We start from the raw sequence: 26705 nt of genomic DNA, 5'->3' as shown, positions 1-26705 counted from the left end.
AGCCAAGAGCCGGAGCTGGGAACCGATCCCCGCCGCTCCGCTGTGGGACATGAGCTCCATAACCGGTGCCTTCACTGCGAGCCCCAGACACTAATTCCATGTCCAAGGGGCTTGTGCAAGGGGTCTCACAGAGCCCCAGGCCCTGCATGTGGACGCCGTCTTGTGGTCCAGGACCACCAAGCGGGTGCTCAGAGCTGGGGGCAGCAGCAGACCACGCATCCTACGGCCGGACAGCCCCTGACACCTCGGCTGTTCTCACCCTGGGCAGTGTCCCTGGGTGTCCGTGCCCTGCACACGTGGACAGCTCAGAGGCGATCACAGAAGGAAGTGCCCCCCGCCCCACTGCGCAGTCCCTCAGCGCCCTCTGCTGGCCGATGCAGCACCGTGCATGCAGGCTGCTGGGGAGAGACGGTTCCAGGAGCCAGCGTGCCCAGTGCAGAGCAAGCAATGCACCAGAGGCAGGGAGCGGAGAGTGGGCACAGCTCGCAGGCCAACTTCCACGTTTATTCAACAGAATTAGGAGTCCCCGAGCACGGCGGACAGTGCTGGCAAACACCCTCTACAGGGAAAAGTCCGGGGATGGGCAGGGCGGCGGCTCCGCCCCCAACGGGCTATGAGCCGTGACCCCGTCACCTGCTGGCCCGGGGACTGAGGTATAAGTAGTTGCTACTGGTGAGAAGGCGGCTGGGACAAACTCCCAGAATCCCCAGGAACGGAGGCGGGGGCCCAGCGCTGACATGGACCGGACAGCTGCCGAGGGCCAGGCCCTTTCCGTTCTACGATGAGCAGGCCGAGGCTCCTGGAGGGCGGCGCTGGGAGGCCACACCTCCTTCACAGCCACTGCACTGGGCCCAGTGTTCTAGAAGATTCCGGGCAGCAGGCGGTAGGGCACGGCGGCCTTGTAGCGCGCCCAGTCGGCGCCGTACTTGTTGGCACAGCGGTGCTCATCCCGCAGGCAGCGGTGGGTCAGCAGGATGGTCATGTACATGACATAGAAGTAGGGCAGCAGGTGGCCCCCGCCGCAGGCCAGGCAGTAGGCCAGGCTGCCCAGCAGGTCGCCCGTGTAGTTGAAGTGGCGCGCCACGCCCCAGAAGCCGGACACCAGCAGCTTGCTCCGGTGCTTCTGCCCGTCGGCCGAGGTGTAGGAACACTCGATGGCCCTGGGCTTCCGGCCCCAGATCAGGCAGCGGCCGTCAGTGCTGCGGAACAGGTCCTTCTGATGGTTGGCCATGCGGAAGATGTAGTAGCCCAGCAGGCCCAGCAGCAGGACGCCCAAGGCGTGCGGGGTGGACAGCTGCACCGGGTGGTAGACCAGGTACAGCCCCTGCCGGCCGGAGGACAAGGCGTCAAGGGGAGGGGCGGGGCCAACCCTGGCTCCGCCTCCCCCCCCGTTTCCCCTCCCTCGGGCGCCGTATCTCCCTCCGCCTGCCTGCCTGTACCTGAAGGGCCGTCAGAGTTAGTGGGAAAATGGAATGACAAGGTAAGTTTAGTTCGCTGCAAGCCAGGACATGAAATGCATTTATTTGGAAGGCAGAGTTATGGAGAGAGAGAGACAGAGAGACACGCAGAGAGACAGAGAGAGATCTTCCATCCAGCAACTCATTCCCCAGATGGCCACAATGGCCAGGGCTGGACCAGGCTGGAGCCTGGAGCTCCATCTGGGTCTGCCCTGAGGGTGGAGGGTCTGTCCTCCGCTGCTTTCCCAGGCCCATGAGCAGGGAGCGGGGCGGGAAGTGGAGCAGCAGGGACTCGAACCAGCGCCCCAATGTGGGATGCCAGTGGTGTCACCAGCGGCGGCACAGCTGCACCACAGCGCCAGCCCCAGTGCGGAGCAGTTTTTCATAATCTGCCGATTCCGCGAACTTTCTGGAGCCCACGGATCATGGATCTCAACATTGTCTTGGACCAAACTAAACACATCTCTTCATTCCATCTTCCGTGCCCTGGCCTGCACACGGGTCTACCGCTAGGGATCACCCTGCCCAGCGCCGGCCCGGGAGACACCAGGACTTGGAGTCCGCTCTCCCGGGTGCAAGTCCTGGGTGACCCCTTGGGGACTCTGTGGCACGTGGAACCTACGCCTCGAACACGGGGCGAACACGCACAGCACGGCCTGAACGTCATACTGTGGCGCCGGCTGGCCGAGGCCATCGCGCCAAACGCCGGGGAACCGAGTGAAGCGGAAGACGGCCGTCGCGTGGCCAAGGGCTGGAAGGGGGATTCTGTCCACGGGCAGCCTTCGGCCTAAGCTGGGGCAGGACGTGCTTGTCGGCCCCCGGCCCCCGAGCCACTCAGCAGGTCTCCGTCTCCCTGCCGTGCACCCCTGGCTGGTCGGCCTCGGTGTCCACGGGGACAGGGGAGCAGGGACCCTGTGGCCAGCAGGGGTCCAGGAGGGCCAATCGGCACAGCACCCAGGGTGCTCCCCTGCCAGTTTCTCTGCCGAGTGCCCTGCTCCCCCGGGGGCCCTGTACAGGTGCACAGATGGTGTTCGGCGGCTTGTGTCAGCTAACGCCTCACCCGCACCCCCTCCCCGAGTGGCCGACGGGCCCCCACCGCACCCCACTCTGCAGCCTCGGGGCAAAGCAAGAACACAGCCAGGCCCTCGGCCCGTACCTGTGCAGGCCCCACACCAGCAGGTGCATCCCGCCAGGGTTTCAAGCAGGGCCGCTCCTGTGTGGGGTGCGAGGTGATGGGGGCTCCATGATGAGGCCTCCTGTACTCTCCACTGCCTCAGAGACCCCCGAGGCAGCCCCAGCACGGTCCCCGTGCACCCTGGAGGCTGGGAGCCACCACCCCGGCTGCCATCCTGGGCTGAGGGCCTCACACGGTGAACCCCAGGTCCTTTCAACAGTCCAGGCTGAACAAGACGGGCCTGACTTAACAATGGGGCGACCCACCTGCCTTTCGCTGCCTTTCTGGGGACAGCGTTCAATCAGTCCCCCACCCCACCCCCACCCCCACCCCAGCTGGCCCTCGTGAGACGCCCCCGCCCACTGTAGCTGCTCCCAGCACGGGCGGGGCAGGCTCAGAAGTAGGGTGAGAGCAGCACACTTAATGGTCTTTGAGCCACCTGGGTTTCCCGGCCCGGGCGCCCCTCCCCCTTCCTGCAGCTGGCTCCCGCGGGCCGCACCCCTCACCTGCAGTGTGTAGAGGTAGGGCAGCCACACGCAGTCGCCCCAGCCCAGGTACCAGCCGAAGTGGTCATGGCAGATGTCGATGGTCTTTAGGTACCACGCTTCGTTCCAGAAGAAGTCGAGCACGTAGATGCCCTGCGAGACACGGGCCACGTCAGCGGCCTCTCCTGGCCTCTCCCGACCCGCAGCTCCGCGGTGCCCCCGGGAGCCAGGCCCCGTGTTGGCACAGGAAGTGGTGCTCGGAGGGTGGCCGAGCCGCATGGTCCTGCACCTCCCGCCCTGCCTGGCCGTGTGGGACGGGGGCAGGCCCTGGCAGGGGACCAGGACTGGAGCGCGGAGGGGCGGGCTCCGGGTGGGAGGGCCGCACCTGCCCTGGGACCCCCTCGGCCTAAAGGGGCAGCGTCCCAGCATGCGCACTGCGGGTGGCTCCCTGGGGGGCGTGGGGACCTCTGTCTGGCCACACAGAGGAGCATAAGGCGGAAGTGAGGCTCCGGGCCTCAGCTTGGCCCAGCCCTGCCCGGCCGTTGCGGCCATTTGGGGAGTGAACCGGTGGATGGAAGATCGACCTCCCTCTCTCCCTCTCTCTGTAACTGTAAATCTGGGTGAGGCAGGTGGAAGCCAGGGGACGCAGGGGCTCTGGGTTCCTGGAGCCGGGCCCGCGGCAGAGCGGCTACCTGGAGGACGTTGACCAGGACCATGGAGTTGGTCACGTGGCCGTAGAGCTCCCGCTGCTTGGCCGCAAAGGACAGGTTGATGAGGGTCCAGGCAACGATGCCGGGCCGCCCGTTGAAGAACAGCTTGAAGTCAAACCACTTCCCGATCCGGGGGTTAAACTCAACGCCCATCATGAAGTTGTAAAAGAAGTTGCCTGTGAATTTGCTTAGGGGAAGAAAGGACAGACAGGTGGCACCGGGCCCATCTCCGCACGCAGCCTGCGGACACGGGTGCCGGGGGCCGATGGCTCAGGCCACGGCGCCGCTGCAGAGCCCCGCCCCCGACCGAGGCCGCACTCCCTCGCGGTCCGTGTCCAACGAGAGCCGGGCAGAGACCCGTCACAGGCTCTGCCCCAGGAAGGCTGACAGTTGGCCCTGGGCTGGCCCCGAGGCCTCCCGTCACCCTCCCCAGGCGCCCGTGATATGGGTATTTTTGCTTAAGGACTGAAAAGCTGACTCCTACAGCCAGCACCCGAGATCCAGGATTGCGTCCCACACCTGCTGGACACGGCGTGCCCGTTCGTCTCCCTGGTTACCCAGGGAACACACGCCATGCAGAGGCACCCCCAGTCGTCTCCCTGGGGCCTCGACGTTTCAGCTCTAGGAAACACACTTGGTTTTCCCGTGGGTCCCCCAGACTGCAGCGCAAGCCCCACTGCCTGCAGGGATTACACGGGGAGACCCCCGGTCACCTGGTGCTGGCTGCCTGGCTGGGTGGGTGGGTGGATGGATGCATGGATGGGCGGATTTGGGTGGTTGGATGGATAGATAGGTAGGTGGGTGGATAGGGGAATGGATGGACAAACGGGCAGATGGGTAGGTGAGAGGATGGGTAGATGGGTGAGTGGGTGGATGGATGGGTAGATGGATGGATGGGTAAGTGGGTGGGTGGGTGAGTGGGTAGGTAGACGGGTAGATGGATGGATGGGTGGGTGGGTAGATGGATGGATGGGTGAGTGGGTAGATGGGTGGATGGATAGATGGGTGGGTGAGTGGGTAGATGGGTAGAAGGATGGATGGATGGGTGGGTGGGTAGATGGGTAGATGGATAGATGGGTGGGTGGATGGGTGAGTGGGTGGGTGGGTAGATGGGTAGAAGGATGGGTAGATGAGTGGGTGGGTGGGTAGATGAGTGGAGGGGTGGGTAGATGAGTGGATGGGTGGGTAGATGGATGGATCGGTGAGTGGGTAGAAGGATGGATGGATGGGTGGGTGGGTGGGTAGATGGATGGATGGATGGGTGGGTGGGTAGATGGGTAGATGGATGGATGGGTGGGTGGGTAGATGGGTAGAAGGATGGGTAGATGGATGGGTGGGTGGGTAGATGGGTGGATGGATAGATGGGTGGGTGGGTGGGTAGATGGGTAAGTGGGTGGGTGGGTGAGTGGGTAGGTAGACGGGTAGATGGATGGATGGGTGGGTGGGTAGATGGATGGATGGGTGAGTGGGTAGATGGGTAGAAGGATGGATGGATGGGTGGGTGGGTAGATGGGTAGATGGATAGATGGGTGGGTGGATGGGTGAGTGGGTGGGTGGGTAGATGGGTAGAAGGATGGGTAGATGAGTGGGTGGGTGGGTAGATGAGTGGAGGGGTGGGTAGATGGGTGGGTGGGTGGGTAGATGGGTAAGTGGGTGGGTGGGTGAGTGGGTAGGTAGATGGGTAGATGGATGGATGGGTGGGTGGGTAGATGGATGGATGGGTGGGTGGGTGGGTAGATGAGTGAGTGGGTAGATGGGTAGAAGGATGGATAGATGGGTGGGTGGATGGGTGGATGGATGGGTGGGTGGGTAGGTAGATGGGTAGATGGATGGATCGGTGAGTGGGTAGATGGATGGATGGGTGAGTGGGTAGATGGATGGATGGGTGGGTGGATGGGTAGATGGGTAGAAGGATGGGTAGATGAGTAGGTGGGTAGATGGGTAGAAGGATGGGTAGATGGGTGGGTGGGTGGGTAGATGGATGGACGGGTGGTTGGGTGGGTGGGTAAGGGATGGGTAGGTACATGGGTGGATGGGTGAGCGGGTAGGTAGGCAGCAGGGTGGCTGAGCTGGCTAACCACTGCCCGCACATCCCAAGGCTTCCATAACGGGGACCAACCAGCAGGCCCGTCCTGGCTGGGAGGCTCGGGTTAAAGCCACTGAGCAAGGGAACTTGGCATCCGGTCATCTCAGGCCCACCAGACGGCGCAGAGGCCACGCCTGCATCCCCAGCCAGAGAGCGCCTTTCCAGGTTCCCTGTCCTGTGACAGCCCTGCCAGCCATACCTCAGCCGGTGGGCGCGGCCACTGACGCACCCCAGGGTCAGACAGGCTCTGTGCACCGCCTCCAGCATGGAGCCTCCATCCTCCGAGCCTTCAGCACGGGCCGGGGCCGGGGGCATCCACCGCGAACATGAGGCTGAACGTACCAGTCTTCGGCGTTGGTGGGGAACAAGTAGCCCTTGACCATGGCAAAGGTGGAGACGGCGTAGCCGAGGACGTTGGTGCACCACAGCAGCGGGATCCAGTTGTCAAAGATGATGGTGGGTGGGAACCAGGACAGGAGGTACGCGTTGGCGAACCACAGCAGATGGGTGATGAGCCAGGCTTGCAGGCCGTTGATTTCGTACTTGTTGACGACCCCTGCAGCGGGAGACCCGGGCGTCACCAGCGGGTCGTCCTGACCCACGTCCAGCCTGGCTGGGGCCCTCCTCGCTGTCCCGCCCTGGCCCAGGGCACCCAGCATGATCCCCCAGGCCACAGGTTCCAAGGCCAGCGGCGCCTCTCAGCTGCCCACAGAGGAATGACTGTGGCGGCTGGGTCCTGGGAGCAGGGGCAGGGGACACCACTCTCTGGGGTCCTGACTAGCTGACCGCGGTTTGCAGCTGCCAGTGAGTGGGGCCAAGTCACGGCAGAAGCGAGGGAGTCCACGGTGTCTCAGGCCCCCCCCCATCTCAGCCTCCCCTGTGGACTGGGAGCTCTGTGAACAGACAGGGCGGGCAGTCCAGCCCACACCCCCACGCGTGGCTTGAACCCAGACTCCCGCGTGCCCCCAGGCCTCCGCAGGGAGCCTCGGGCCTGGGGAGGGGCCGGCCCCCAGCCTGCCCCAGGGGACACAGCCAGGACCCTGTCCCTGCCAGCCTGGGCATCGTGCCTGGGTGTGGGCGGAGGGGAGGGGCTACCTGCAGGGGTCACGGCCCCTTCCTGGACGCCTCCCACGTAGCCTGGTAGAAACTTATGGCAGAAGTCAGGCAGCATCACGTACAGCAGCACCTGAAACACAGAAGTTTAAGGCCAACGCCCTCCACCTGGCAGCCCAGCCGCCGGCGTCTGGACACGGAGAGGGGAGGAGGCCGAGACGAGCGGGGCACGGTCCAGCCTCACCCTCGGTCTTGCTCCATCAGCGCCCTCGGCGCCCGGGAGCTCTGACCAGCGGGAGGGAGGCGCCAGAGCTTCCCCCAGCCTCCAGAACAGGCCGCTCCACCTGGGGAGCCACTTCCACCGGGGGAGGTGGACATGGCAGAAACCGAGAGAGCACTCACGTCCTGTGAGGTGCGCCCTTCTAAAGGGAGCGGCCCAGGGCTATGTGGGGTGTTCATCGCCACGACCTCATTCCAGAACCTGCTAGAACTTTCTCGTCACTGCAGAAGGCAGCCTGGCTCTGTGTAGCAGACTCCAGCCCCCTCACAGCAGCCCCAGGGACCTGTGTATGGTGATGGACAGTTGGGGGTCTCTGGACAGTAGGGGTCTCTGTCTCTGGACAGTTGGGGGTCTCTGTCTCTGGACAGTTGGGGTCTCTGTCTCTGGACAGTTGGGGGTCTGTCTCTGGACAGTTGGGGTCTGTCTCTGGACAGTAGGGGTCTCTGTCTCTGGACAGTTGGGGGTCTCTGTCTCTGGACAGTTGGGGGTCTGTCTCTGGACAGTAGGGGTCTCTGTCTCTGGACAGTTGGGGGTCTGTCTCTGGACAGTAGGGGTCTCTGTCTCTGGACAGTAGGGGGTCTGTCTCTGGACAGTTGGGGTCTCTGTCTCTGGACAGTTGGGGGTCTCTGTCTCTGGACAGTAGGGGTCTCTGTCTCTGGACAGTTGGGGGTCTCTGTCTCTGGACAGTAGGGGTCTCTGTCTCTGGACAGTTGGGGGTCTCTGTCTCTGGACAGTAGGGGTCTCTGTCTCTGGACAGTAGGGGTCTCTGTCTCTGGCTTCTCTCCCTCAGGTAACCCTAACCAGGCTGTTCCACACAGAAGCCCCGATCAGAACTCATTCCTGTCCATCGTCCACAGATGGACGGCCACGTGACTCAGGCTGCCCTGGCACTTCCTGCCCCCGGGCCCGGGCTTGCACCTGGGGAGGGGTGAGCAATAGCTCATCAGGGGGCCTGCCTTCTTCCTGCCCTGAGTCCCTGGAAACCTCAGCCCAGCTCAGACATGGAGCGACACTCCGGGACTCCCAGGTCTGTCATGCGAATGGCCCATCCCACCCGGGAGGCCAGAGAGGTCACTGTGGCTGAGGGTGTCCTTGGCCAGGCCAGGGCTCTGCTGAGTGGTGCCTGCTGCACTGACAGCGTCCCAGTGGGGGTTGGGGGCTGTTTCCAGAGGCCAGGTGCGAGGGCCCCTCCCTGCCTGCTGGATGCCCAGGCCCTCCCCCCTCCTGAGGGGCATCCAACACCCATTGGAGATGCGACAGACACACGGTGATGCCTCCATGGACACGCTGGGCTGGGGGACAGGCTGGGCTGGGGCAGGTGGACACGCTGGGCTGGGGGCAGGTGGACACGCTGGGCTGGGGCAGGTGGGCAGGCCGGGCTGGGGCAGGTGGACATGCCGGGCTGGGGCAGGTGGGCAGGCCGGGCTGGGGGCAGGTGGACACGCTGGGCTGGGGCAGGTGGACATGCCGGGCTGGGGCAGGTGGACACGCTGGGCTGGGGGCAGGTGAACACGCTGGGCTGGGGGCAGGTGGACACGCTGGGCTGGGGCAGGTGGACATGCCGGGCTGGGGCAGGTGGGCAGGCCGGGCCAGGGCAGGTGGACACGCTGAGCTGGGCTGGGGGGCAGGCTGGGCTGGTGCAGGTGAGCAGTCTGGGCTGGGGCAGGGGGTAGGTGGGCTGGGGGCAGGTGGACACGCTGGGCTGGGGCAGGTGGACACACTGGGCTGGGGCAGGTGGGCAGGCCGGGCTGGGGCAGGTGGACACGCCGGGCTGGGGCAGGTGGACACGCTGGGCTGGGGCAGGTGGGCAGGCCGGGCTGGGGCAGGTGGACATGCTGGGCTGGGGCAGGTGGGCAGGCCGGGCTGGGGCAGGTGGACACGCTGGGCTGGGGCAGGTGGGCAGGCCGGGCTGGGGCAGGTGGGCAGGCCGGGCTGGGGCAGGTGGACACGCCGGGCTGGGGCAGGTGGACGCGCTGGGCTGGGGCAGGTGGGCAGGCCGGGCTGGGGCAGGTGGACATGCTGGGCTGGGGCAGGTGGGCAGGCCGGGCTGGGGCAGGTGGACACGCTGGGCTGGGGCAGGTGGGCAGGCCGGGCTGGGGCAGGTGGGCAGGCCGGGCTGGGGCAGGTGGACACGCTGGGCTGGGGCAGGTGGGCAGGCCGGGCTGGGGCAGGTGGACACGCTGGGCTGGGGCAGGTGGGCGCGCTGGGCTCCCAGGCAGGGCGGCTGACCTGGAACGAGACCCAGCAGGCGTACAGCTGGGCTGCTTTCTTTGTCACCGGCGGGGTCTTGGCCCAGATGTCGGCGAGGCGGGCCCGGCCGGTGGCGATGTCGGCCACGGGGGCGGTGAGGGAGCAGCTGTACTGGTCACAGGCCATGATGAAGTAGTACACGATGAAGGGCGCAAAGAGCAGCAGGAGGACGACGCTCGCCAAGGAGAACCAGTCCACCTCCCTGCAGGCGGACAGCGGCGTCAGCCCTCCCGCCTCGGGAGGCCACACACACACACGCACACGAGGCCGGAAGGCGGCCACGGCTCCCTGGGTTCCAGGCCAGGGATGCTCATCGGCCCCTGCCGGCGCCCCCACAGCCACAGGACAACGTGCTAGGCCACGGGGGTTGCCGGACACCAGCTCCGCTCACGTCCACTCCTTCCCACACCGTCCGGGACCCTGTGTCCTGGTTTGTCTAACTGCTTCCTGTGTGAAACTGGAAGCTACTTGCTTTGGCCTTGACAACAACAACAGACATTTTAAATAGGTCCTAAGACCCCCAGGACCCCACCCCGAACACGGGGAGACCCTTACCAGGCACGGCCCCACTGGCCTTGGGACACAGGCTGGCCATGGGTGGTGCTGCCCAGGTTCTCTGCCGTGGGAGCGCTGGGCTGGGACCTGGCAGCCATCGGGACCTGAGGGTAGGAGGAGACACAGGGCTCAGTTCCCGGAGAAGAGGCGCCCTGCTGTGTCCACACCCCCCCCACCCCCCCACCCCCCACCCCCGCCCGTCCAGAATGCCTGGGACCCACAGGGCTTCAGGGCTGCAGCCTCTGCGTCCAGCCAGCCAGGCCCTGGGGGAGGCGCCGCGTTTAACAGGAAACGCGTTTTGCATGCACCTTGCACACCGGGTCAGGAGGTAAGTTTATGCAGGCTCTTTACCACACCCCTGTTCTGCCATTCAAATGAGGCCAGGTGTGCAGGCGAGCGGAGCAGGAAGGTTTCAGGTGTTGGGTACCTGGCCGCCGGGTTTCAGGTGAGAGCCGCTGGCTGAGGACCTTTGTCCCCGAGGACACAGTGGGGGGGTCACCCTGCCTCCCCACACCCACGCTCACTCCTCTCAGCTCCTTCTCCATCAGCGGCAGAGGGGCAGCGGCTGCCTGCCCCCCCCCCCCCCCGTGCCCTCTGCTGCAGGTACACAAGGAACCCGACTCGGCCCCTGCCCCGCCTGGGACACGTCAGGCAGTGCTGCCGGTCCGAGCGGCTCCCCCCGCCAAGGCACTGGTGCCGTCCCTGGTGCATCTCCTGAGTGCCCCCCCAGGACAAGAATCCTGTGCCCTCCCCTCCCTCTTCTACCAGGTCTAGAACGGTGCACACAATGGGTGCCCAACAATCACGGGAAGAAGGTGGGGGCGGGAGACACCGCTGCTGCACCTGGCTACAATGGGGGGGGGGGGCACTAGCAGGTCCAGGGCAGGTTCACAGTTACGAAGCTTCAAGGATCCAGGGCTGGCGCTGTGGCATAGCAGGCTAAGCCTCTGCCTGGGATGCCGGCATCCCACATGTGCCAAGGGTTCAGGTCCCGGGTGCTCCACTGCCCATCCAGCTCCCTGCTGTGGCCTGGGAAAGCAGCAGAAGATGGCCCAAGGGCTTGGGCCCCTGCACCTGCGTGGGAGACCTGGAGGGGGCTCCTGGCTTCAGACTGGCCCAGCTCCGGCCACGGGAATCCTCTCTGTCTAATCCAAAACAGTGAGCAGAGAGGATTCCGAATGTTGTCACACAGAAATGATAAACGCTCAGGCGACAGGCACGCCGCGCACGCCAATCTGATCATCACACGCGATACCTGGGCACTGAAATGCCAGCGCGACCTTGTGCACGCCTACGATTACTTCTCAAGCAGTAATGGGTATCTGAAGCAAGCTTCCAGCGGAAAATCAAACCAAGCGCAGCAGGGCCCTGGGCTTCTCAGGAGCAAAGTGGGCCCCCGGTCGCAGGAGCAAAGTGGGCCCCCGGTCGCAGGAGCAAAGTGGGCCCCCGGTCGCAGGAGCAAAGTGGGCCCCCGGGCGAGGCTTGAAACCTGGGAACATTCTGAGACTGCCACGGCGGGTTACCCGCCAGCGCCGGAACCAGGTGGCAAGGCAGCCCGGAGAGCGGCTCCGGGGAGGCCCAGGGCACCCGGGCACCAGGTGAGGGGCTGGTGGCGTCTGCCGTGTGTGCGTGTGTGACAGCTCTCGGTGTCCAGAGAAACACACCCACGCAGACAGAGGCCTGGAAACCTTAGCAAGTGGGAAAAGGGAAGCAACCGTCAACTCCAGGGAAAATAAAAGCCACAGTGAGGGGTCAAGAACAAAGAAACCCAAGTTCCACGCGGCACCTGCTGGGTCAGGGCCCCTGGGCTACCGGGAGGGCCGGGCCTGGTCCACCACCTTCCCAGGGGCAGGACCTTTGTGGGGTAATCAGTCAGCGCTGCAGACCACAAGGCGGGGACTTGGGCTTCCTAGGGGCGGGGTGATGCCCCGGGAACCCCGCACACCCAGGCGCACAGGCGCAGTCCCCCCAACCTGGAGCCGGCCCAGGCTCCGAGCCTGGGAGCTGAGCGACACCTAGGCCCCGCAGTCTGTGGGCAGCACAGACCCTGGTCCCGGGCGTGGGCGGCGGCGCGCCGTGGGCAGCGCTCCCGCGTGGGAACCCCGCTCGGCCACACGCGCGCCTCCGGGTAGCTCCCCCGCGGGGGTGCCGGCGCCCACCGGCCAGGAGGTCGAGGACCAGAGCCCAGCCCCTCCCAAGCGGGTCGCCCCTCCTTCGGCTGCCCGCCGCCCCCCGAAGCGGGCCGTGGCCGCGGGGCCCCCATGCACCTGCTCCCCGCGGGCACAAGCGCAGCGGGGCGCCCCCTGCCGGGCCACCGCAGCTCCCTCCGCCGCGCGCCCACGGGGGGCCCCGAGAGGGCCGTGCTGCGCGGGCCCGGGGCCCACACCTCGGGCCGCTCCTCACCTGCGCGCCCCCGCGCGCCATCGCCTCGCCTGCGCCACAGGCGCCCCCCGCCGCCGTGGATGCGCGCCCCCTTCCTCACCGGCGCGCGAAGCCCGCGACGTCGCCCTGCTCTCGCGTGCGCCCTCGCCGCGCGCCTGCCCCACACCGGTCTGGCCGCGCACTGGAGGCCGGCAGCCCACTCTCTCCCCGAGCGGGCCCGCCCCGCCACGCCCCCTCGGATGACGTGGGTGACAGACGGCCAATCGGAGGTGGGATTTGCACCGCCCGCGGCACCTGCGCCCCGCGATTGGCCGGAGAGCCTGAGCTGACTCCTGGCCCACAGCGCGCGCCACTCGGCTGCCGCGGGGCACGAGATTGACGGCCCGGCCCGCTGCGCCCGGCCTCTGGCCCCGCCCCGGCCAAGGCCACCCCTGGGGTTCGCGGCGGCCGCCAGGGGGCCGCTGGGGTCGGGGCGGGGGGGCAGCGCTGGGCCCGCGCGCTTCTCCGCGGGGTGGGCCTGGGCCTGCCGTGCCTCAGTTTCCCCTGTGCGCGCGGGGCTCGTTTCTGACGAGTGCCACGCGTGTCCAGGTGCGGTTCCACGTGCGCGGCGCTCAGCCACGAGCAAAACGGGCAGACCCCCGCCGGAGGGGGGGACTTGAGCACGGCGGGGCGAGTTCTTGTGGGTACAAAAGGTTGTGAAGTCCACGCACGGGCGGGGTCCGCTGCTGGAACAGGCGCGGAGCAAGCAGCCGGCCCGGGGGGGGGGGGGTTGCACAGGCAGGTCTTCTGGGCAGTGACCTGCCAATGAGCTTCCGGTAGGCACCCTGGGCAGGGGTGGGGGCGGGGGCACATCTGAGCGTGGGTGCGAGGGGAGAGGGTGCACCCCGAGCAGGGATGAGAGGGAAGGGGGGAGAAGAGGGAGGCAGAGTGCAAGCTGGACCAGTTAGGTGGGAGCGGCCATGCTGGACACTGGCCGGCTCTGGGGGAGAGGGTTCTGACGACCCCACACCAGCAATGTCTGGGCCACAGGCCCTGTGGGCACAGGAAACCGGGGGCACATGCCCGCGGCCCCCCGGGACACAGTAGAGTGGACACCCTGACCCCCACATGGCGGCTGTGACTGTAACCCACCCAGAGGTCAGCGGGAAACAGGGGCTGCCCAGAGAGAAGCTGTATCATTTTTTAAATTTAATTAATTAATTTGAAAGGCAGCATGACAAGGAGGCATGGGGAGAGGAACGAGTCTTCCATCCGCTGGTTCACTCCCCAGTTGGCCACAACGGCCAGGGCGGGGCCAGACGGAAGCCAGGAGTCAGGAGCTTCCTCTGGGCCTCCCCCGCGGGTGCAGGGGCCCAAGCCCTTGGGCCATCTTCCACTGCTTTCCCAGGCCACAGCAGGGCAAACGGGCAGCAGAGACTGGCGCTCGGATAGGGGTGCCAGCATTGCAGGCAGCAGGTGAGCCGGCTGTGCCCGGCACCGCCCCGGAGGGAAGCTTTCCTGGTGCGAGGTTTCCCGGAAGACACCCCCTGCCTGAGAAGAGCAGGGAGACGGCTCCTCCTGTGGGACACGTGAGCCACACGCATCCTCACGCCGACCTCCATGGAAGCGGAGGGGCTCTCAGAGGGGCAGGGACCTATCCCCCGGAGCAGCCGGGCGCCTCATGGGAACCTGCCATGGGAACCTGCTGGCGCCCTGGGCCCGAGCTGCCTCAGACGTTTTGAAACCACCATCCTTGCCCTTGGCCGCAGGGATGAGCCGCCAGGGTGAGTCTCGCCCGGGGTGGAGGGAAACCCTCCCGGCTTTTGGTTGGGGCTGGGGTCGACCCCGGCAGCCACCTCCATGTGGGTCGAAGACCCTCCCAGCGTCTTCCTGGTGGGAGAGCAGTGGCCAGTTCCTCCTGGGTCAGCATCACGGCGAGGAAAGATCAGCTCCGGTCGGGAAAGATCTGCCCCCAGCTGGCTTGCTCCGGTTTTAACTGCTCCTTGTCGGTGGTGGTCTGGCGCCTTGGGAACTCTGCTTAAACTTCCGCTGGAAGACGAGCTCACGGCTTCGCACTTGCCGAATCCTACACTCTGGGTCACAAGACGGTTAGCCCCGGTCTCTCTCTCTCTCTCTCTCTGGTTCTTTTACTTCCGGAGGATCCTGTTCCGGTACCGCTTGTCCCACGTGTGGCTGGGAAGCTCCGGAACCGGCTCCTATTGCCTTGTCGTCGTCATCCTGTGACAGTGTCGGTGTCCCAGGACCCTCTTGGCCTCTGCCCCAGGCCTGGGACGGCCACCTTCAGCAGGAGAGACTTGAGCAGAGACCTGTGGGGAGGGCGCGCACAGACCTGCACTTGGGCCATGAAAACCAGGCCCGGGGAGGCTGTGAGGACCAAGCGGGCAATGCTGCCACCACCCCTGTGCTTCCTGGGAGCGAGCATTACTTCACACACAGGGAAAACCGGATTTAAAGAGAGGGAAAACGGGCTGGCGCGGTGGCGGAACAGGGTAAGCAGCTGCCATCTGCAGTGCCGGCATCCATATGGGCGGTGCTGGTTCAAGTCCCGGCTGCTCCACTTCCGATCCAGCTCTCTGCTGTGGCCTGGGAAAACAGTAGAAGACGGCCCAAGTGCTTGGGCCCCTGCACCTGCGTGGGAGAGCCGGATGGAGCTCCTGGCTCCTCTGGCCCAGCCCTGGTCAGTTGTGGCCATCTGGGGAGTGAACCAGTGGATGGAAGATTCTCTCTCTCTCTCTTTCTCTCCCTCTAACTCTTTCAAATAAATAAATGTTTAAAAAAACATATATCCAACAGGTAAGTTCTCCCGCAAGTCAGGAGAAAATTTCTTATCTGTATGGAAAAAGTGGATTCCTGCCACCTACGTGAAGACGAGGGGGGGGAGGGAGGCTGGAAGCTGCACAGGGCGGAAACCGGCAGAGCTGAACGGGCACCCGCGCACCCGCTCCTGCCGGCCCTGCACGGACCAGCTGCCGACCACGGAGAGAAGCCTCGGGCTGGAGCACAGCTTCCCCCAGGACAGCTGTCAGCGCCTGCGTCGGGGGGGGGGGGGGTGTCCAGAGTCCAGGGGGCGGCGCTCCTGCCGCCTCGCACCGGGACAACTCGGGGGCGTCCAGAGTCCAGGGGGCGGCGCTCCTGCCGCCGCCCCGCACGCACCAGGACAACTCGGGGGCGTCCAGAGTGCAGAGGGGGGGCGCTCCTGCCGCCGCCCCGCACGCACAGGGACAACTCGGGGGCGTCCAGAGTGCAGGGGGGGGCGCTCCTGCCACCCCGCACCAGGACAACTCGGGGGCGTCCAGAGTGCAGAGGGGGGGCGCTCCTGCCGCCTCGCACGCACAGGGACAACTCGGGGGCGTCCAGAATGCAGGGGGGGGGGCGCTCCTGCCACCCCGCACCAGGACAACTCGGGGGCGTCCAGAGTGCAGGGGGGGGCGCTCCTGCCACCCCGCACCAGGACAACTCGGGGGCGTCCAGAGTGCAGAGGGGGGGCGCTCCTGCCGCCTCGCACGCACAGGGACAACTCGGGGGCGTCCAGAGTGCAGGGGGGGGCTCCTGCCGCCGCCCCGCACGCAGCGGGACAACTCGGGGGCGTCCAGAGTGCGGGGGGGCACTGACCCCAGGCCGGCCTCCTGCAGGTGCGGCCCCGCCGAGCACCCCCTGCAGGGCCCCTGAAGAGCGAGCCCCCCCTCTTTGCTCCGTGCCTAAAACCTGCCCTTGGCGCAAGGAAACGTCCGGGCGCACCAATCAGGGAATGTGCGCAGCATCAGAAATGCCAGCGGCGCCGCCACAGCGCGGGAACATCACGCACATGCGCGCACAATTCACACCGGCTCGGCCGCTGCGGGCGGCGCTGGGCCTCCTCGCCGCGCAGGCGCAGCCGAGCGCCCCGGGGCGGGGCGCGGAGGCGTCGGCTTCCTCCCCCGCCCGTCTCGCCCTGTGGGCGGGGCGACGCCCGGGAGGGCGTGAGTGACGCGTCGCCTCCGCGACTCACAGGCCCGCCCCGCCCACGCCGGGGCCGCGCTGAGGGGGCGGGGCCATCCCCCGACGGGGCGGGGCCGGGGCGGGGCTCGCGCGACCGGAAGGACCCGCTCCGGCTTGCGGGTTCAGCGGCGTCAGGCGGGTCTCCCTGCGGGCGACCGCGGCCAGGATGGGCCGAAAGGTGACCGTGGCCACCTGCGCGCTCAACCAGTGGGCCCTGGACTTCGAGGGCAACTTGCAGAGGATCTTGAAGAGTGCGTCCAGGAACGGTGGGGGGGGCGCTCGCCCTGGGGTCAGGGGCCATCCGGACCCCCGCGCGCTCCGTGCCCGGGGCCGCCTGGGGCCTGGAGGTGTTTCCAGCGGCGTGGGTCCGCGCTCGGGTGCCGGCGGTGCCGGCGGGAGAGCCCCGCACCCACCTGTCTTCAGGGCTCCCCAGGGCGCAGGGTGGCCCCGCGCTTGTGGGAGTGCAGCGACCTGAGGCGGGGCGGGCGCTGGGCCGAAGGAGAAGCCGCCCCACAGAGGAAGCAGAGCTGGGGTGCGGCCTCCTGCTGAGAAATGTATGGGCTCACCTTTGACCCCCACCCGACTTGGCGCTGTCCCTGGCAGCCTGCAGGGGAGGTGGCCCCAGCTCAGAGAATGGGCGCAGCAGCAACAGCTGTGTTCCAGGTCCGAGTCACGCCCCTGAAACCTTTAGCCTTAAAAAAAAGCCAGCCTGCTTTCTCCTCCCCGGAGCTCAGAGCAACCCCCCTCCCGGGGGCCGGGAGGCCGTGGGTGGTCACTGCTGAGTCTTCGAGCCGCTGACCCCTCTGCCTGAAGCTGTGGCCCAAACCCAGTGAGTGAGTGATGCTGGGTTCTGTGAGCCTTGTCCCGCCTTGGGCATCTGCTCCTTAGCTACCAGCTGGGGTGTGCCCCCACCCCTGCTAGGGGTCACTCTGCCAGCCCGTCCTCCTCATCTCTGCCAGGTGTGCACTGCCCCCTGCTGCCCGGTTATGAACAGGACTCAGGGCAGGGCCCTCACTCTGCATTTGGGTTTCTTTAATGACAGGGAGACAGAGAGAGAGGAAGAGAAAACTTCCATCCTCTGGTTCCCCTCCCCAGATGGCCACAACAGTTGGGGCTGGGCCAGGCTGAAGCCAGGAGCTTCCTCCGGGTCTCCCAGGTGGGTGCAGGGGCCCGAGCACTTGGGCCACCTCCTGCTGCTTTCCCAGGCCATAGCAGGGAGCTGGATGGGAAGCGGAGCAGCCGGGACTTGAACCGGCACTCACCTGGGATGCTGGCACTGCAGGCAGTGCCTTAACCCGCCACGCCACAACAGCAGCCCGGCTCGTTTTCCTCGTATGCCTGGGAACGTGCTGTGGGTGCTAAAACCGCCCCCCTCTCTACATACAGGTATTGAGATTGCCAAGAGCAGAGGAGCGAGATACAGGCTTGGACCCGAGCTGGAAATCTGGTGAGATTAGACACACACATCCCCTGGGGTGGGCAGGTGCCGCCTCACACCGGCCGTGCCCTGCTGAACGGGCTAGGAGCTCCGTTAGGAGGCTGGCAGCAGCGAGGGAGTGGGCTGGGGGGTGCTGGCGGACGCCTGAGCTGGGGCAGGCCGCAGCACAGAGGCCGGGCGATCCCTGTGTCCAGTAATTGTAGGAGCCGGGTCTCAGCAGGTGGGTGCTGTCCCCACCCCGGGCTGCGTCCACCCCGCTCGCTGTGGCTGAATGTCGCTGTCTCCCACGAAGAGGCGGGGCCTCGAGGCCATCAGGGAACAGAGCCTCTGTCCAGGGGCAGATGGTGGCCCTGCTGTCGGGTGAGGCCACGGGGCAGGTGCCACCCGTGCCACGGAGGATGGCTCCTCACCAGCCTCCTGCGCTTGGAGAGCAAATCAGCTGCCCGGAAGGTCCGAGGCGCCTGCCCAGGCTCTGGCTTCCTCTTCGACCATAAAAGGTCCCACCGGCGACCTCAGCTTCAGGGTGGCTTCCAGCGTCGCAGTCAGCGGGGAAAAGTGGTTCCTTGATTCTCCTCCTGTTATTGAAAAAGCAGCTGCGCCCCCGGCATCTCCCACAAGCCCCGGCTGCTGCTGGGCCGGGAGTCAGCTGTCCGAGGCTCCCCTCGCCAAGGTCCCCGTCCCCTGCACTCGGCTGTTCTTGTTCCTGGAGCTATCTCCTCTCGGGTGGTCCCAGGGTCACTTCCTTCATTAGGCTGAGTTCTATCCTTGGGATCCGGCTGCGTCTCCCCTAACACCCGAGAACTTCTGTACCCCTCACATGGTTGGCTGTGTGCAGCTCCTCCCCTGGCCACCCCAGGTCCTGCAGTTCCTGGAGCAGGTGCGCCCGGAGCCCGGAGCAGGCACACCAGGAGCAGGTGCACCGGGCAGCCCCTCTGCCTGGCCTCGCCCCGGCCCATACCCTTGCAATTCAGCCTTCACCCCTTTCCCAGCTGCGTCCCCCGTGTAAGAGTCGCGTCCACCTGCATCCCTGCCCCGGTCGTTCCGGAAAGCAGGGACGTTTTAGCCAGAGGATCCCAGGAGGCCTGAGGCTGCTTGAGAAAGCTCGTGCCCAGGTGAAATTCAGAAGTGAGTTCACTTGGATGCAAATGAAAGTTGAAGTCTATGCCCAATTTCCCAAATTTCCATGAACTTTCTGAAGGCCCCGTGTGTGCACCACAATGAACTTATCTTTTAATTCCATTTCCCATGGTTTTTTAAATAGTTTTTTTTTTTTTTTTTTGACAGGCAGAGTGGATAGTGAGAGAGAGAGACAGAGAGAAAGGTCTTCCTTTGCCGTTGGTTCACCCTCCAATGGCTGCTGTGGCCGGCGCATCTCGCTGATCCGAAGCCAGGAGCCAGGTGCTTCTCCTGGTCTCCCACGCGGGTGCAGGGCCCAAGCACTTGGGCCATCCTCCACTGCCTTCCCGGGCCAGAGAGCTGGCCTGGAAGAGGGGCAACCGGGATAGAATCCGGCGCCCCAACCAGGACTAGCATCTGGTGTGCCGGCGCTGCAAGGCGGATGATTAGCCTGTTAAGCCACGGCGCTGGCCTTAAATAGTTTTTTAAAATTATTTATTTGAAAGGAAAGAGAAAGAGAGAGAGAGAGAGACCTTCCATCTGCTGGTTCACTCCCCAAATGGCTGCAATGGCCAGGGTTGGGCTGATCTGAAGCCAGGAGCCAGGAGCTTCTTCCAGGTCTCCACACAGGTGCAGGGGCCCAAGCACTTGGGCCATCTTCTACTGCTTTCCCAGGCCATAGTAGGGAGCTGGATCTGAAGTGGAGCAGCCGGGACTTGAACCAGTGCCCTGATGGGATGCAGGCGCCATAGACAGAGGCTTAATCCACCAGACCACAGCGCTGGCCCGCCTGAGTTCCTGAAGACTCCTGTCTGCGAGTATCAGCAGTGATACAAGGGGGAGAGTCGGCAGGACAGGACCTGAGCCTCTGCACTGAGCACACCCTCTTCTGGGTCTTCACTGGCAGGGGCCGGGCCACCCCGAGGGGCTCCTGGACCAAGAGGGACCAGGGGTCCTCACGTGGGATGCTCGGCTGTTCTCTGAGACCCTGGGGGTCTTGGAGGTGCAGGGCCATCAGCTACATTTGCCCTGGGCACTTGGTGGCCAGCCGCCACTGTGAATTGCGCCCCTGTGTCACTTTGAGACAGTGAGAGGTCCCAGGTGGCTGGAGGTCGCCGTGGCGCTGTCGTAATGAAGCCCCGAGGCAGGCACCTGCTGGAGTGGGGAGCCATGCCCGGGCTCGGTCCCTCGGGGGGCGGCACACCCTTCCCGTGCCCAGAGCCCCGGGCGGAGGAGAGCACTGCTCCCAGCTAGGCTGGCGCGTGCTGCCGTGGGGGCCAGCATCTGAGACGCACCCCGTAGGCGGCCGCCTGGTGCCCGGGGCCGCCTCTGTTTGTAAACTCGAATGCTGCACGTGTTGCCATGGGAACGCTGTGCTCCGGCTTCCAGAGCTCTGTCTGCACGTCCTCCAACCCTGCGCGGCACCGTGCTGGTTCCCAGTGGCTGCCGTGAGACAGGACCACGTCCGGGGCAGAAGCATCCTCTCTCCCGGCCCTGGCGGCCCCGCATCTGAAACCCGAGGGTCAGCAGGCCCTGCTTCCTCCGAACGCTCCAGGGGAGGCTCCTTCCCATCCCTCCCGGCTCTGAAGGCGTCGGCTTCCCTGGCTGTGGCCGTGTCGCCCCGACCTCGGCCTCCACCTCCACGGGGCCTCCCCTGCTCTTCCCCTGTCCTCTTGCAATTCTGCTAAGGTCCCTGCTGGTCACCTCGGGCCCGCCCACAGCACCCAGGCCTGTCTCATCTCGGGACGGGGCCGAAACCCGGGTGCCTTCCTAAAGCAAGGCCGTACTGCCTGGTCCGGGGTGAGGGCGTGGCCATGAGCCCTCAGCCCTCGGGGAGCACCTGTGCCAGGAGCCGCAGGGTGGCTGTGTGGGTGCCATTGTTGCCCGGAGTGGGCTTTCCCGTGGGTGCAGCGTCATTGCTCTTGGGACAGCGTGAGTCTGGAATGAGATCCAAGGGTAGACGCTCTGGGCACACAGGCCAGAGGTCTCAGTGGCGATTGACGGAGAAGGGGATGGACGGGCCCGTAAGGCGGTGCTGTTGGCTCTGCCCGCACAAAGCAGTGCCTGGGGGAGCCGTGGGAAGAACGTCGGTGCCCAGGCCCGGCCCCAGGCGCGTCCCGACTCAGTGGACCAGGCCCTGGGGCCAGCTGCTCGCCTGGGCCCGTGTGCCCGACACTCAGCTGCCACGCCCTCTCTCTGCAGCGGCTACGGATGCTGGGACCATCATCACGAGTCCGACACGCTCTTGCATTCCTTCCAAGTGCTGGCTGCGCTTCTGGAATCTCCAGTCACTCGGGACATCATCTGCGACGTGGGCATGTGAGTGCCGGCTGTGGACGGGCAAGGGCAAGGACTTGGTACCCCCGGCTCCCGCCTGCAGCGGGGGCAGCCCTGGGGGGTGCACACGTCCCACCTACGAGAGGTCTTGTGTTGGGAGGGGGTTTTGTTCCTGTCCCTGCCCCGCAGCCACCTGACACCCCCCCTCCCCTGGCGGAGACGGTTCCCAGAAGCCATTTTGGCGGGTTTTTCGGGAAGCTTCCTCCGCACACGTGACCACGCAGTGTGCCGACGGGAGCACGGTGTTCCCCGTCACACACAGAGCCTCCTGCGCCTCCTGCTGAGTCTCGGCAGTGGCTCCGTGTCAGGGCATCGATGTGGCCACCACAGGTGCCATAGGTGGGCTGTTCTCAGGGCGTCTGTGCCCACCTGTGCGGGGCAGGGCCCCCGTGCTGGTCTCCTGCCCCTCCCCGGGCCGCACCTGGTGCTTTGCCTTAGCGTCCACCTCCGTCGCTCCGTCCCGCTGACCCTTGCCCTGCCGTCCGCTCAGCAGGTGGCTCAGGGTCGGCTCAGCAGTGCGTGCGTCCCCCCGGGGATGGGGATGGGTGGCAGGTGCCGTCTCAGTGTCCCCGCGCACCTGTGGCTGCTGACCTCCAACATGAGCGTGGCCTGGGTTCTTCCTCGTGGTTCCCGGGGTCAGCAGTCAGGGCCGCTCCAGAGGCTCTGGGGCCGGGCAGTGTCTGGGCCTTTGCCAGCCCTGGCTTGCGGCCCCTCCCCGTGGCGCGTGCTGGTCACGGCTGCTGCCCCAGGGAGAACGCGACCTGTCACCTCGTCACCCCACCCTGCCAGGGCCCTTCTGTGGGAAGCAGGTGCCGGTCCCGGAGTGAGGCCTGGACGGCTCGAGGGCTGTGAGTCTACTACCTCGTGGACTCACTCTGTTCGCTCTTGAATTTCCTGGTCTCTGTGTTGTGTGTGTGTGGTGTTTTTTTTTGTTGTTGTTGTTTAAAGATTTTTTATTTTATTTTATTTGAAAGACAGAGTTACAGGGAGAGGGAGAGGGAGAGGGAGAGAGAGAGAGAGAGAGATCTTCCATTTGTGTTCACTCCCCAGATGGCCACAATGGCTGGAGCTGCGCCAATCTGAAGTCAGGAGCTTCCTTGGGTCTCCCACGCGGGTACAGGGGCCCAAGGACTTGGCCCGTCTTCTACTGCTTTCCCAGGCCGCAGCAGAGAGCTGGACTGGAAGTGGAGCAGCCGGGACTAGACCCGGCGCCCATATGGGATGCCGGCACCTCAGGCCAGGGCTTTAACCCACTGTGCCACAGCACTGGCCGTGTGTTTTTTAAGATCTTTCTTTTACATAGTCTTTGCTGGCATGGGGTTTAAACACCTGTTTTAAAAATGTGTATGGGGCTGCTGCTATGATGTTCTGGGTAAAGCTACCGCCTGCGGTGCCCGCATCCCATGTGGGCACCGGTTCTAGTCCCGGCTGCGCCACCTCTGATCCAGCTCTCTGCTGTGGCCTGGGAAAGCAGTAGAAGATGGCCCAGGTCCTTGGGCCCCTGCACCTGTGTGGGAGACCCAGAGGAAGCTCCTGGCTCCTGGCTTTGGATTGGTACAGCTCCGGCCGTTGCGGCCATAGCAGAGTGAACCAATGGATGGAAGACCTCTCTCTCTCTCTCTCTCTCTCTCTGTACCTCTCCTCTCTCTGTGTAACTCTTTCAGATAAACAAATAAATTTTTTTTATTTATTTTTTTATTTTTTTGACAGGCAGAGTGGATAGTGAGAGAGAGAGAGACAGAAAGAAAGGTCTTCCTTTTTGCCATTGGTTCACCCTCCAATGGCTGCTGCAGCCGGTGCATCTCGCTGATCCGAAGCCAGGAGCCAGATGCGGGTGCGGGGCCCAAGGACTTGGGCCATCCTCCACTGCCTTCCCGGGCCATAGCAGAGAGCTGGCCTGGAAGAGGGGCAACCGGGACAGAATCTGGCGCCCCAACCGGGACTAGAACCCAGTGTGCCGGCGCCGCAAGGCGGAGGATTAGCCTGTTAAGCCACGGCGCCGGCCCAAATAAATTTTTTTTAAAAAATGATAGTAGTCGTGTTTGAACTTCTTTCAGACTTTTTACTCATTTCTCTGAGAGGCAGAGGGAGCGCTCCCACCTGCTGGGCTGTTCCCCAGACACACACAGAGACCGGCGCAGGGCTGAAGTCGAAGGCAGGAGGCCGGAGCTGCATTCGGGCCTCCTATGCGGGTGCAGGGCCCAAGCACTGGGCCATCTGCTGCTTTCCCATGTGTATTGGCAGGGAGCTAGATGGGAGGTGGAGCAGCCGGGACTCAAACCCTTACCCATAGGCGATGCCGGGCGGCTTAACCTGCTACCCCACCACGCCGGCCCCCACAGCTGAGCTTTTATGAGCAAAATAAAATGTGAGAATGACAGAGAATTCTTTTTTTTTTTTTTTGAAAGAGTTACACAGAGAGAGAAGGAAAGGCAGAGAGAGAGAGAGAGAGAGAGAGAGAGGTCTTCCATCCGCTGGTTCACTCCACAAATGGCCACAACGGCTGGAACTGAGCTGATCCAAAGCTAGGAGCTTCTTCCAAGTCTCCCATGGGGGTACAGGGGCCCAAGCACCTGGGCCATCCACTACTTCCCTAGGCCACAGCAGAGAGCTGGATTGGAAGTGGAGCAGCTGGGTCTTGAACCTGCACCCATATGGGATTCCGGCGCTTCAAGCCAGGGTGTTAACCCGCTGCACCACAGCTCCGGCCCCGGCGAATTCTTTCTAAGTCCTTGAAGGATGCATGTGTCTGTTGGTCGCATATGGTACTGTGTTGGAGTTACCTGTTTGCCTATGATTGTATCTAATTTATCTTAAGAGTTCTTCACATAGGAAAGATATCAGCCCATTCACATACAGGATAAAATACTGCTTGCGTGCTGTTTGCTGTCCAGTTTTGTTTACGGGCTGAACTTTAAAGCTTTGAGGCAGTGGAGCTCTCTGACCCCCGGGAGCTGTCTCTGACCCCCGGGAGCTCTCTCTGACCCCGGGAGCCCTCTCTGACCCCCGGGAGCTCTCTCTGACCCCGGGAGCTCTATCTGACCCCGGGAGCCCTCTCTGACCCCCGGGAGCTCTCTCTGACCCCCGGGAGCCCTCTCTGACCCCCGGGAGCTGTCTCTGACCCACGGGAGCTCTCTCTGACCCCGGGAGCTCTCTCTGACCCCGGGAGCTCTCTCTGACCCCGGGAGCCCTCTCTGACCTCGGGAGCTCTCTCTGACCTCGGGAGCTCTCTCTGACCCCCCGGGAGCTGTCTCTGACCCCGGGAGCTCTCTCTGACCCCCCAGGAGCTCTCTCTGACCCCCGGGAGCTCTCTCTGACCCCGGGAGCTCTCTCTGACCCCGGGAGCCCTCTCTGACCCCCGGGAGCTCTCTCTGACCCCGGGAGCTCTCTCTGACCTCGGGAGCTCTCTCTGACCCCCCGGGAGCTGTCTCTGACCCCGGGAGCTGTCTCTGACCCTGGGAGCTGTCTCTGACCCCGGGAGCTCTCTCTGACCCCCGGGAGCTCTCTCTGACCCCGGGAGCTCTCTCTGACCCCGGGAGCTGTCTCTGACCCCGGGAGCTCTCTCTGACCCCCGGGAGCCCTCTCTGACCTCGGGAGCTCTCTCTGACCTCGGGAGCTCTCTCTGACCCCCCGGGAGCTGTCTCTGACCCCGGGAGCTGTCTCTGACCCCGGGAGCTCTCTCTGACCCCGGGAGCTCTCTCTGACCCCCGGGAGCTGTCTCTGACCTCCGGGAGCTCTCTCTGACCCCGGGAGCTCTCTCTGACCCCCGGAGCTCTCTCTGACCCCCGGGAGCTCTCTCTGACCCCCGGGAGCTCTCTCTGACCCCGGGAGCTCTCTCTGACCCCGGGAGCTCTCTCTGACCCCGGGACCTCTCTCTGACCCCCGGGAGCCCTCTCTGACCCCGGGAGCTCTCTCTGACCCCGGGAGCTCTCTCTGACCCCGGGAGCTGTCTCTGACCCCCGGGAGCTCTCTCTGACCCCTGGGAGCTCTCTCTGACCCCTGGGAGCTCTCTCTGACCCCCCGGGAGCTGTCTCTGACCACGGGAGCTCTCTCTGAACCCCGGGAGCTCTCTCTGACCCCTGGGAGCTCTCTCTGACCCCCGGGAGCCCTCTCTGACCCCGGGAGCTCTCTCTGACCCCCGGGAGCCCTCTCTGACCCCCGGGAGCCCTCTCTGACCCCGGGAGCTCTCTCTGACCCCCGGAGCTGTCTCTGACCCCGGGAGCTCTCTGACCCCGGGAGCTGTCTCTGACCCCGGGAGCTGTCTCTGACCCCGGGAGCTCTCTCTGACCCCCGGGAGCTCTCTCTGACCCCCGGGAGCCCTCTCTGACCCCGGGAGCTCTCTCTGACCCCCGGAACTGTCTCTGACCCCGGGAGCTCTCTGACCCCGGGAGCTGTCTCTGACCCCCCGGGAGCTCTCTCTGACCCCGGGAGCTCTCTCTGACCTCGGGAGCTGTCTCTGACACCGGGAGCTCTCTGACCCCGGGAGCTCTCTGACCCCGGGACCTGTCTCTGACCCCCGGGAGCTCTCTCTGACCTCGGGAGCTCTCTCTGACCCCGGGAGCTCTCTCTGACCCCGGGAGCTCTCTCTGACCCCCGGGAGCCCTCTCTGACCCCGGGAGCCCTCTCTGACCCCCGGGAGCCCTCTCTGACCCCGGGAGCTGTCTCTGACCCTGGGAGCTCTCTCTGACCCCCCGGGAGCCCTCTCTGACCCCGGGAGCTCTCTCTGACTCCCGGGAGCTCTCTCTGACCCCGGGAGCTCTCTCTGACCCCCCGGGAGCTGTCTCTGACACCGGGAGCTCTCTCTGACCCCCGGGAGCTCTCTCTGACCCCGGGAGCTCTCTGACCCCGGGAGCTCTCTGACCCCGGGAGCTGTCTCTGACCCCGGGAGCTGTCTGACCCCGGGAGCTCTCTGACCCCCGGGAGCTCTCTCTGACCCTGGGAGCTCTCTCTGACCCCCCGGGAGCTCTCTCTGACCCCGGGAGCTCTCTCTGACCCCCCGGGAGCTCTCTCTGACCTCGGGAGCTGTCTCTGACCCCGGGAGCTGTCTCTGACCCCGGGAGCTCTCTGACCTCGGGAGCTGTCTCTGACCCCCCGGGAGCTCTCTCTGACCCCCCGGGAGCCCTCTCTGACCCCGGGAGCTGTCTCTGACCCCGGGAGCTCTCTCTGACCTCGGGACCTCTCTCTGACCCCGGGAGCCCTCTCTGACCCCGGGAGCTGTCTCTGACCCCGGGAGCTCTCTCTGACCCCGGGAGCTCTGTCTGACCCGGGAGCTCTCTCTGACCCCGGGAGCTCTCTCTGACCCCAGGAACTCTCTCTGACCCCCGGGAGCTCTCTCTGACCCCTGGGAGCCCTCTCTGACCCCGGGAGCCCTCTCTGACCCCCGGGAGCCCTCTCTGACCCCGGG

The 26705-nt window shown here is 65.2% G+C and overlaps 2 protein-coding genes across 6 annotated transcripts in view; one reads left to right on the top strand and one right to left on the bottom strand.

Moving 5' to 3' along the window:
• Positions 1-483: 483 nt before the first annotated feature.
• DHCR7 (7-dehydrocholesterol reductase) lies at positions 484-12618 on the bottom strand. The gene is made up of 8 exons (XM_062195674.1): positions 12533-12618; positions 10051-10154; positions 9475-9697; positions 7008-7098; positions 6255-6468; positions 3809-4013; positions 3138-3269; positions 484-1324 (listed from the first exon to the last, which is right to left on the bottom strand). Exons 2-8 carry the CDS (start codon positions 10146-10148, stop codon positions 860-862), a joined length of 1428 nt encoding a protein of 475 aa, XP_062051658.1. The 5' UTR covers positions 10149-10154; positions 12533-12618; the 3' UTR covers positions 484-859.
• Positions 12619-16516: 3898 nt separating this feature from the next.
• NADSYN1 (NAD synthetase 1) overlaps positions 16517-26705 on the top strand; it is a 41965-nt gene continuing 31776 nt past the window's right edge. For all 5 annotated transcript variants that reach the window (XM_062195671.1, XM_062195670.1, XM_062195669.1 and 2 more), the window contains exons 1-3: positions 16517-16661; positions 17797-17857; positions 21167-21283. In XM_062195671.1, coding sequence (XP_062051655.1) covers positions 16577-16661; positions 17797-17857; positions 21167-21283 — 263 coding nt within the window. In that variant the 5' untranslated portion in view covers positions 16517-16576. The remainder of the gene's footprint in view (positions 16662-17796; positions 17858-21166; positions 21284-26705) is intronic.

The sequence above is a fragment of the Lepus europaeus genome, chromosome 7 (genome assembly GCF_033115175.1).
Source record: "Lepus europaeus isolate LE1 chromosome 7, mLepTim1.pri, whole genome shotgun sequence".
In the NCBI taxonomy this organism is placed as follows: Eukaryota; Metazoa; Chordata; class Mammalia; order Lagomorpha; family Leporidae; genus Lepus; species Lepus europaeus.
Note: the sequence above shows the minus strand (reverse complement) of the source record. Positions and strands in the feature narration are given on the sequence as shown.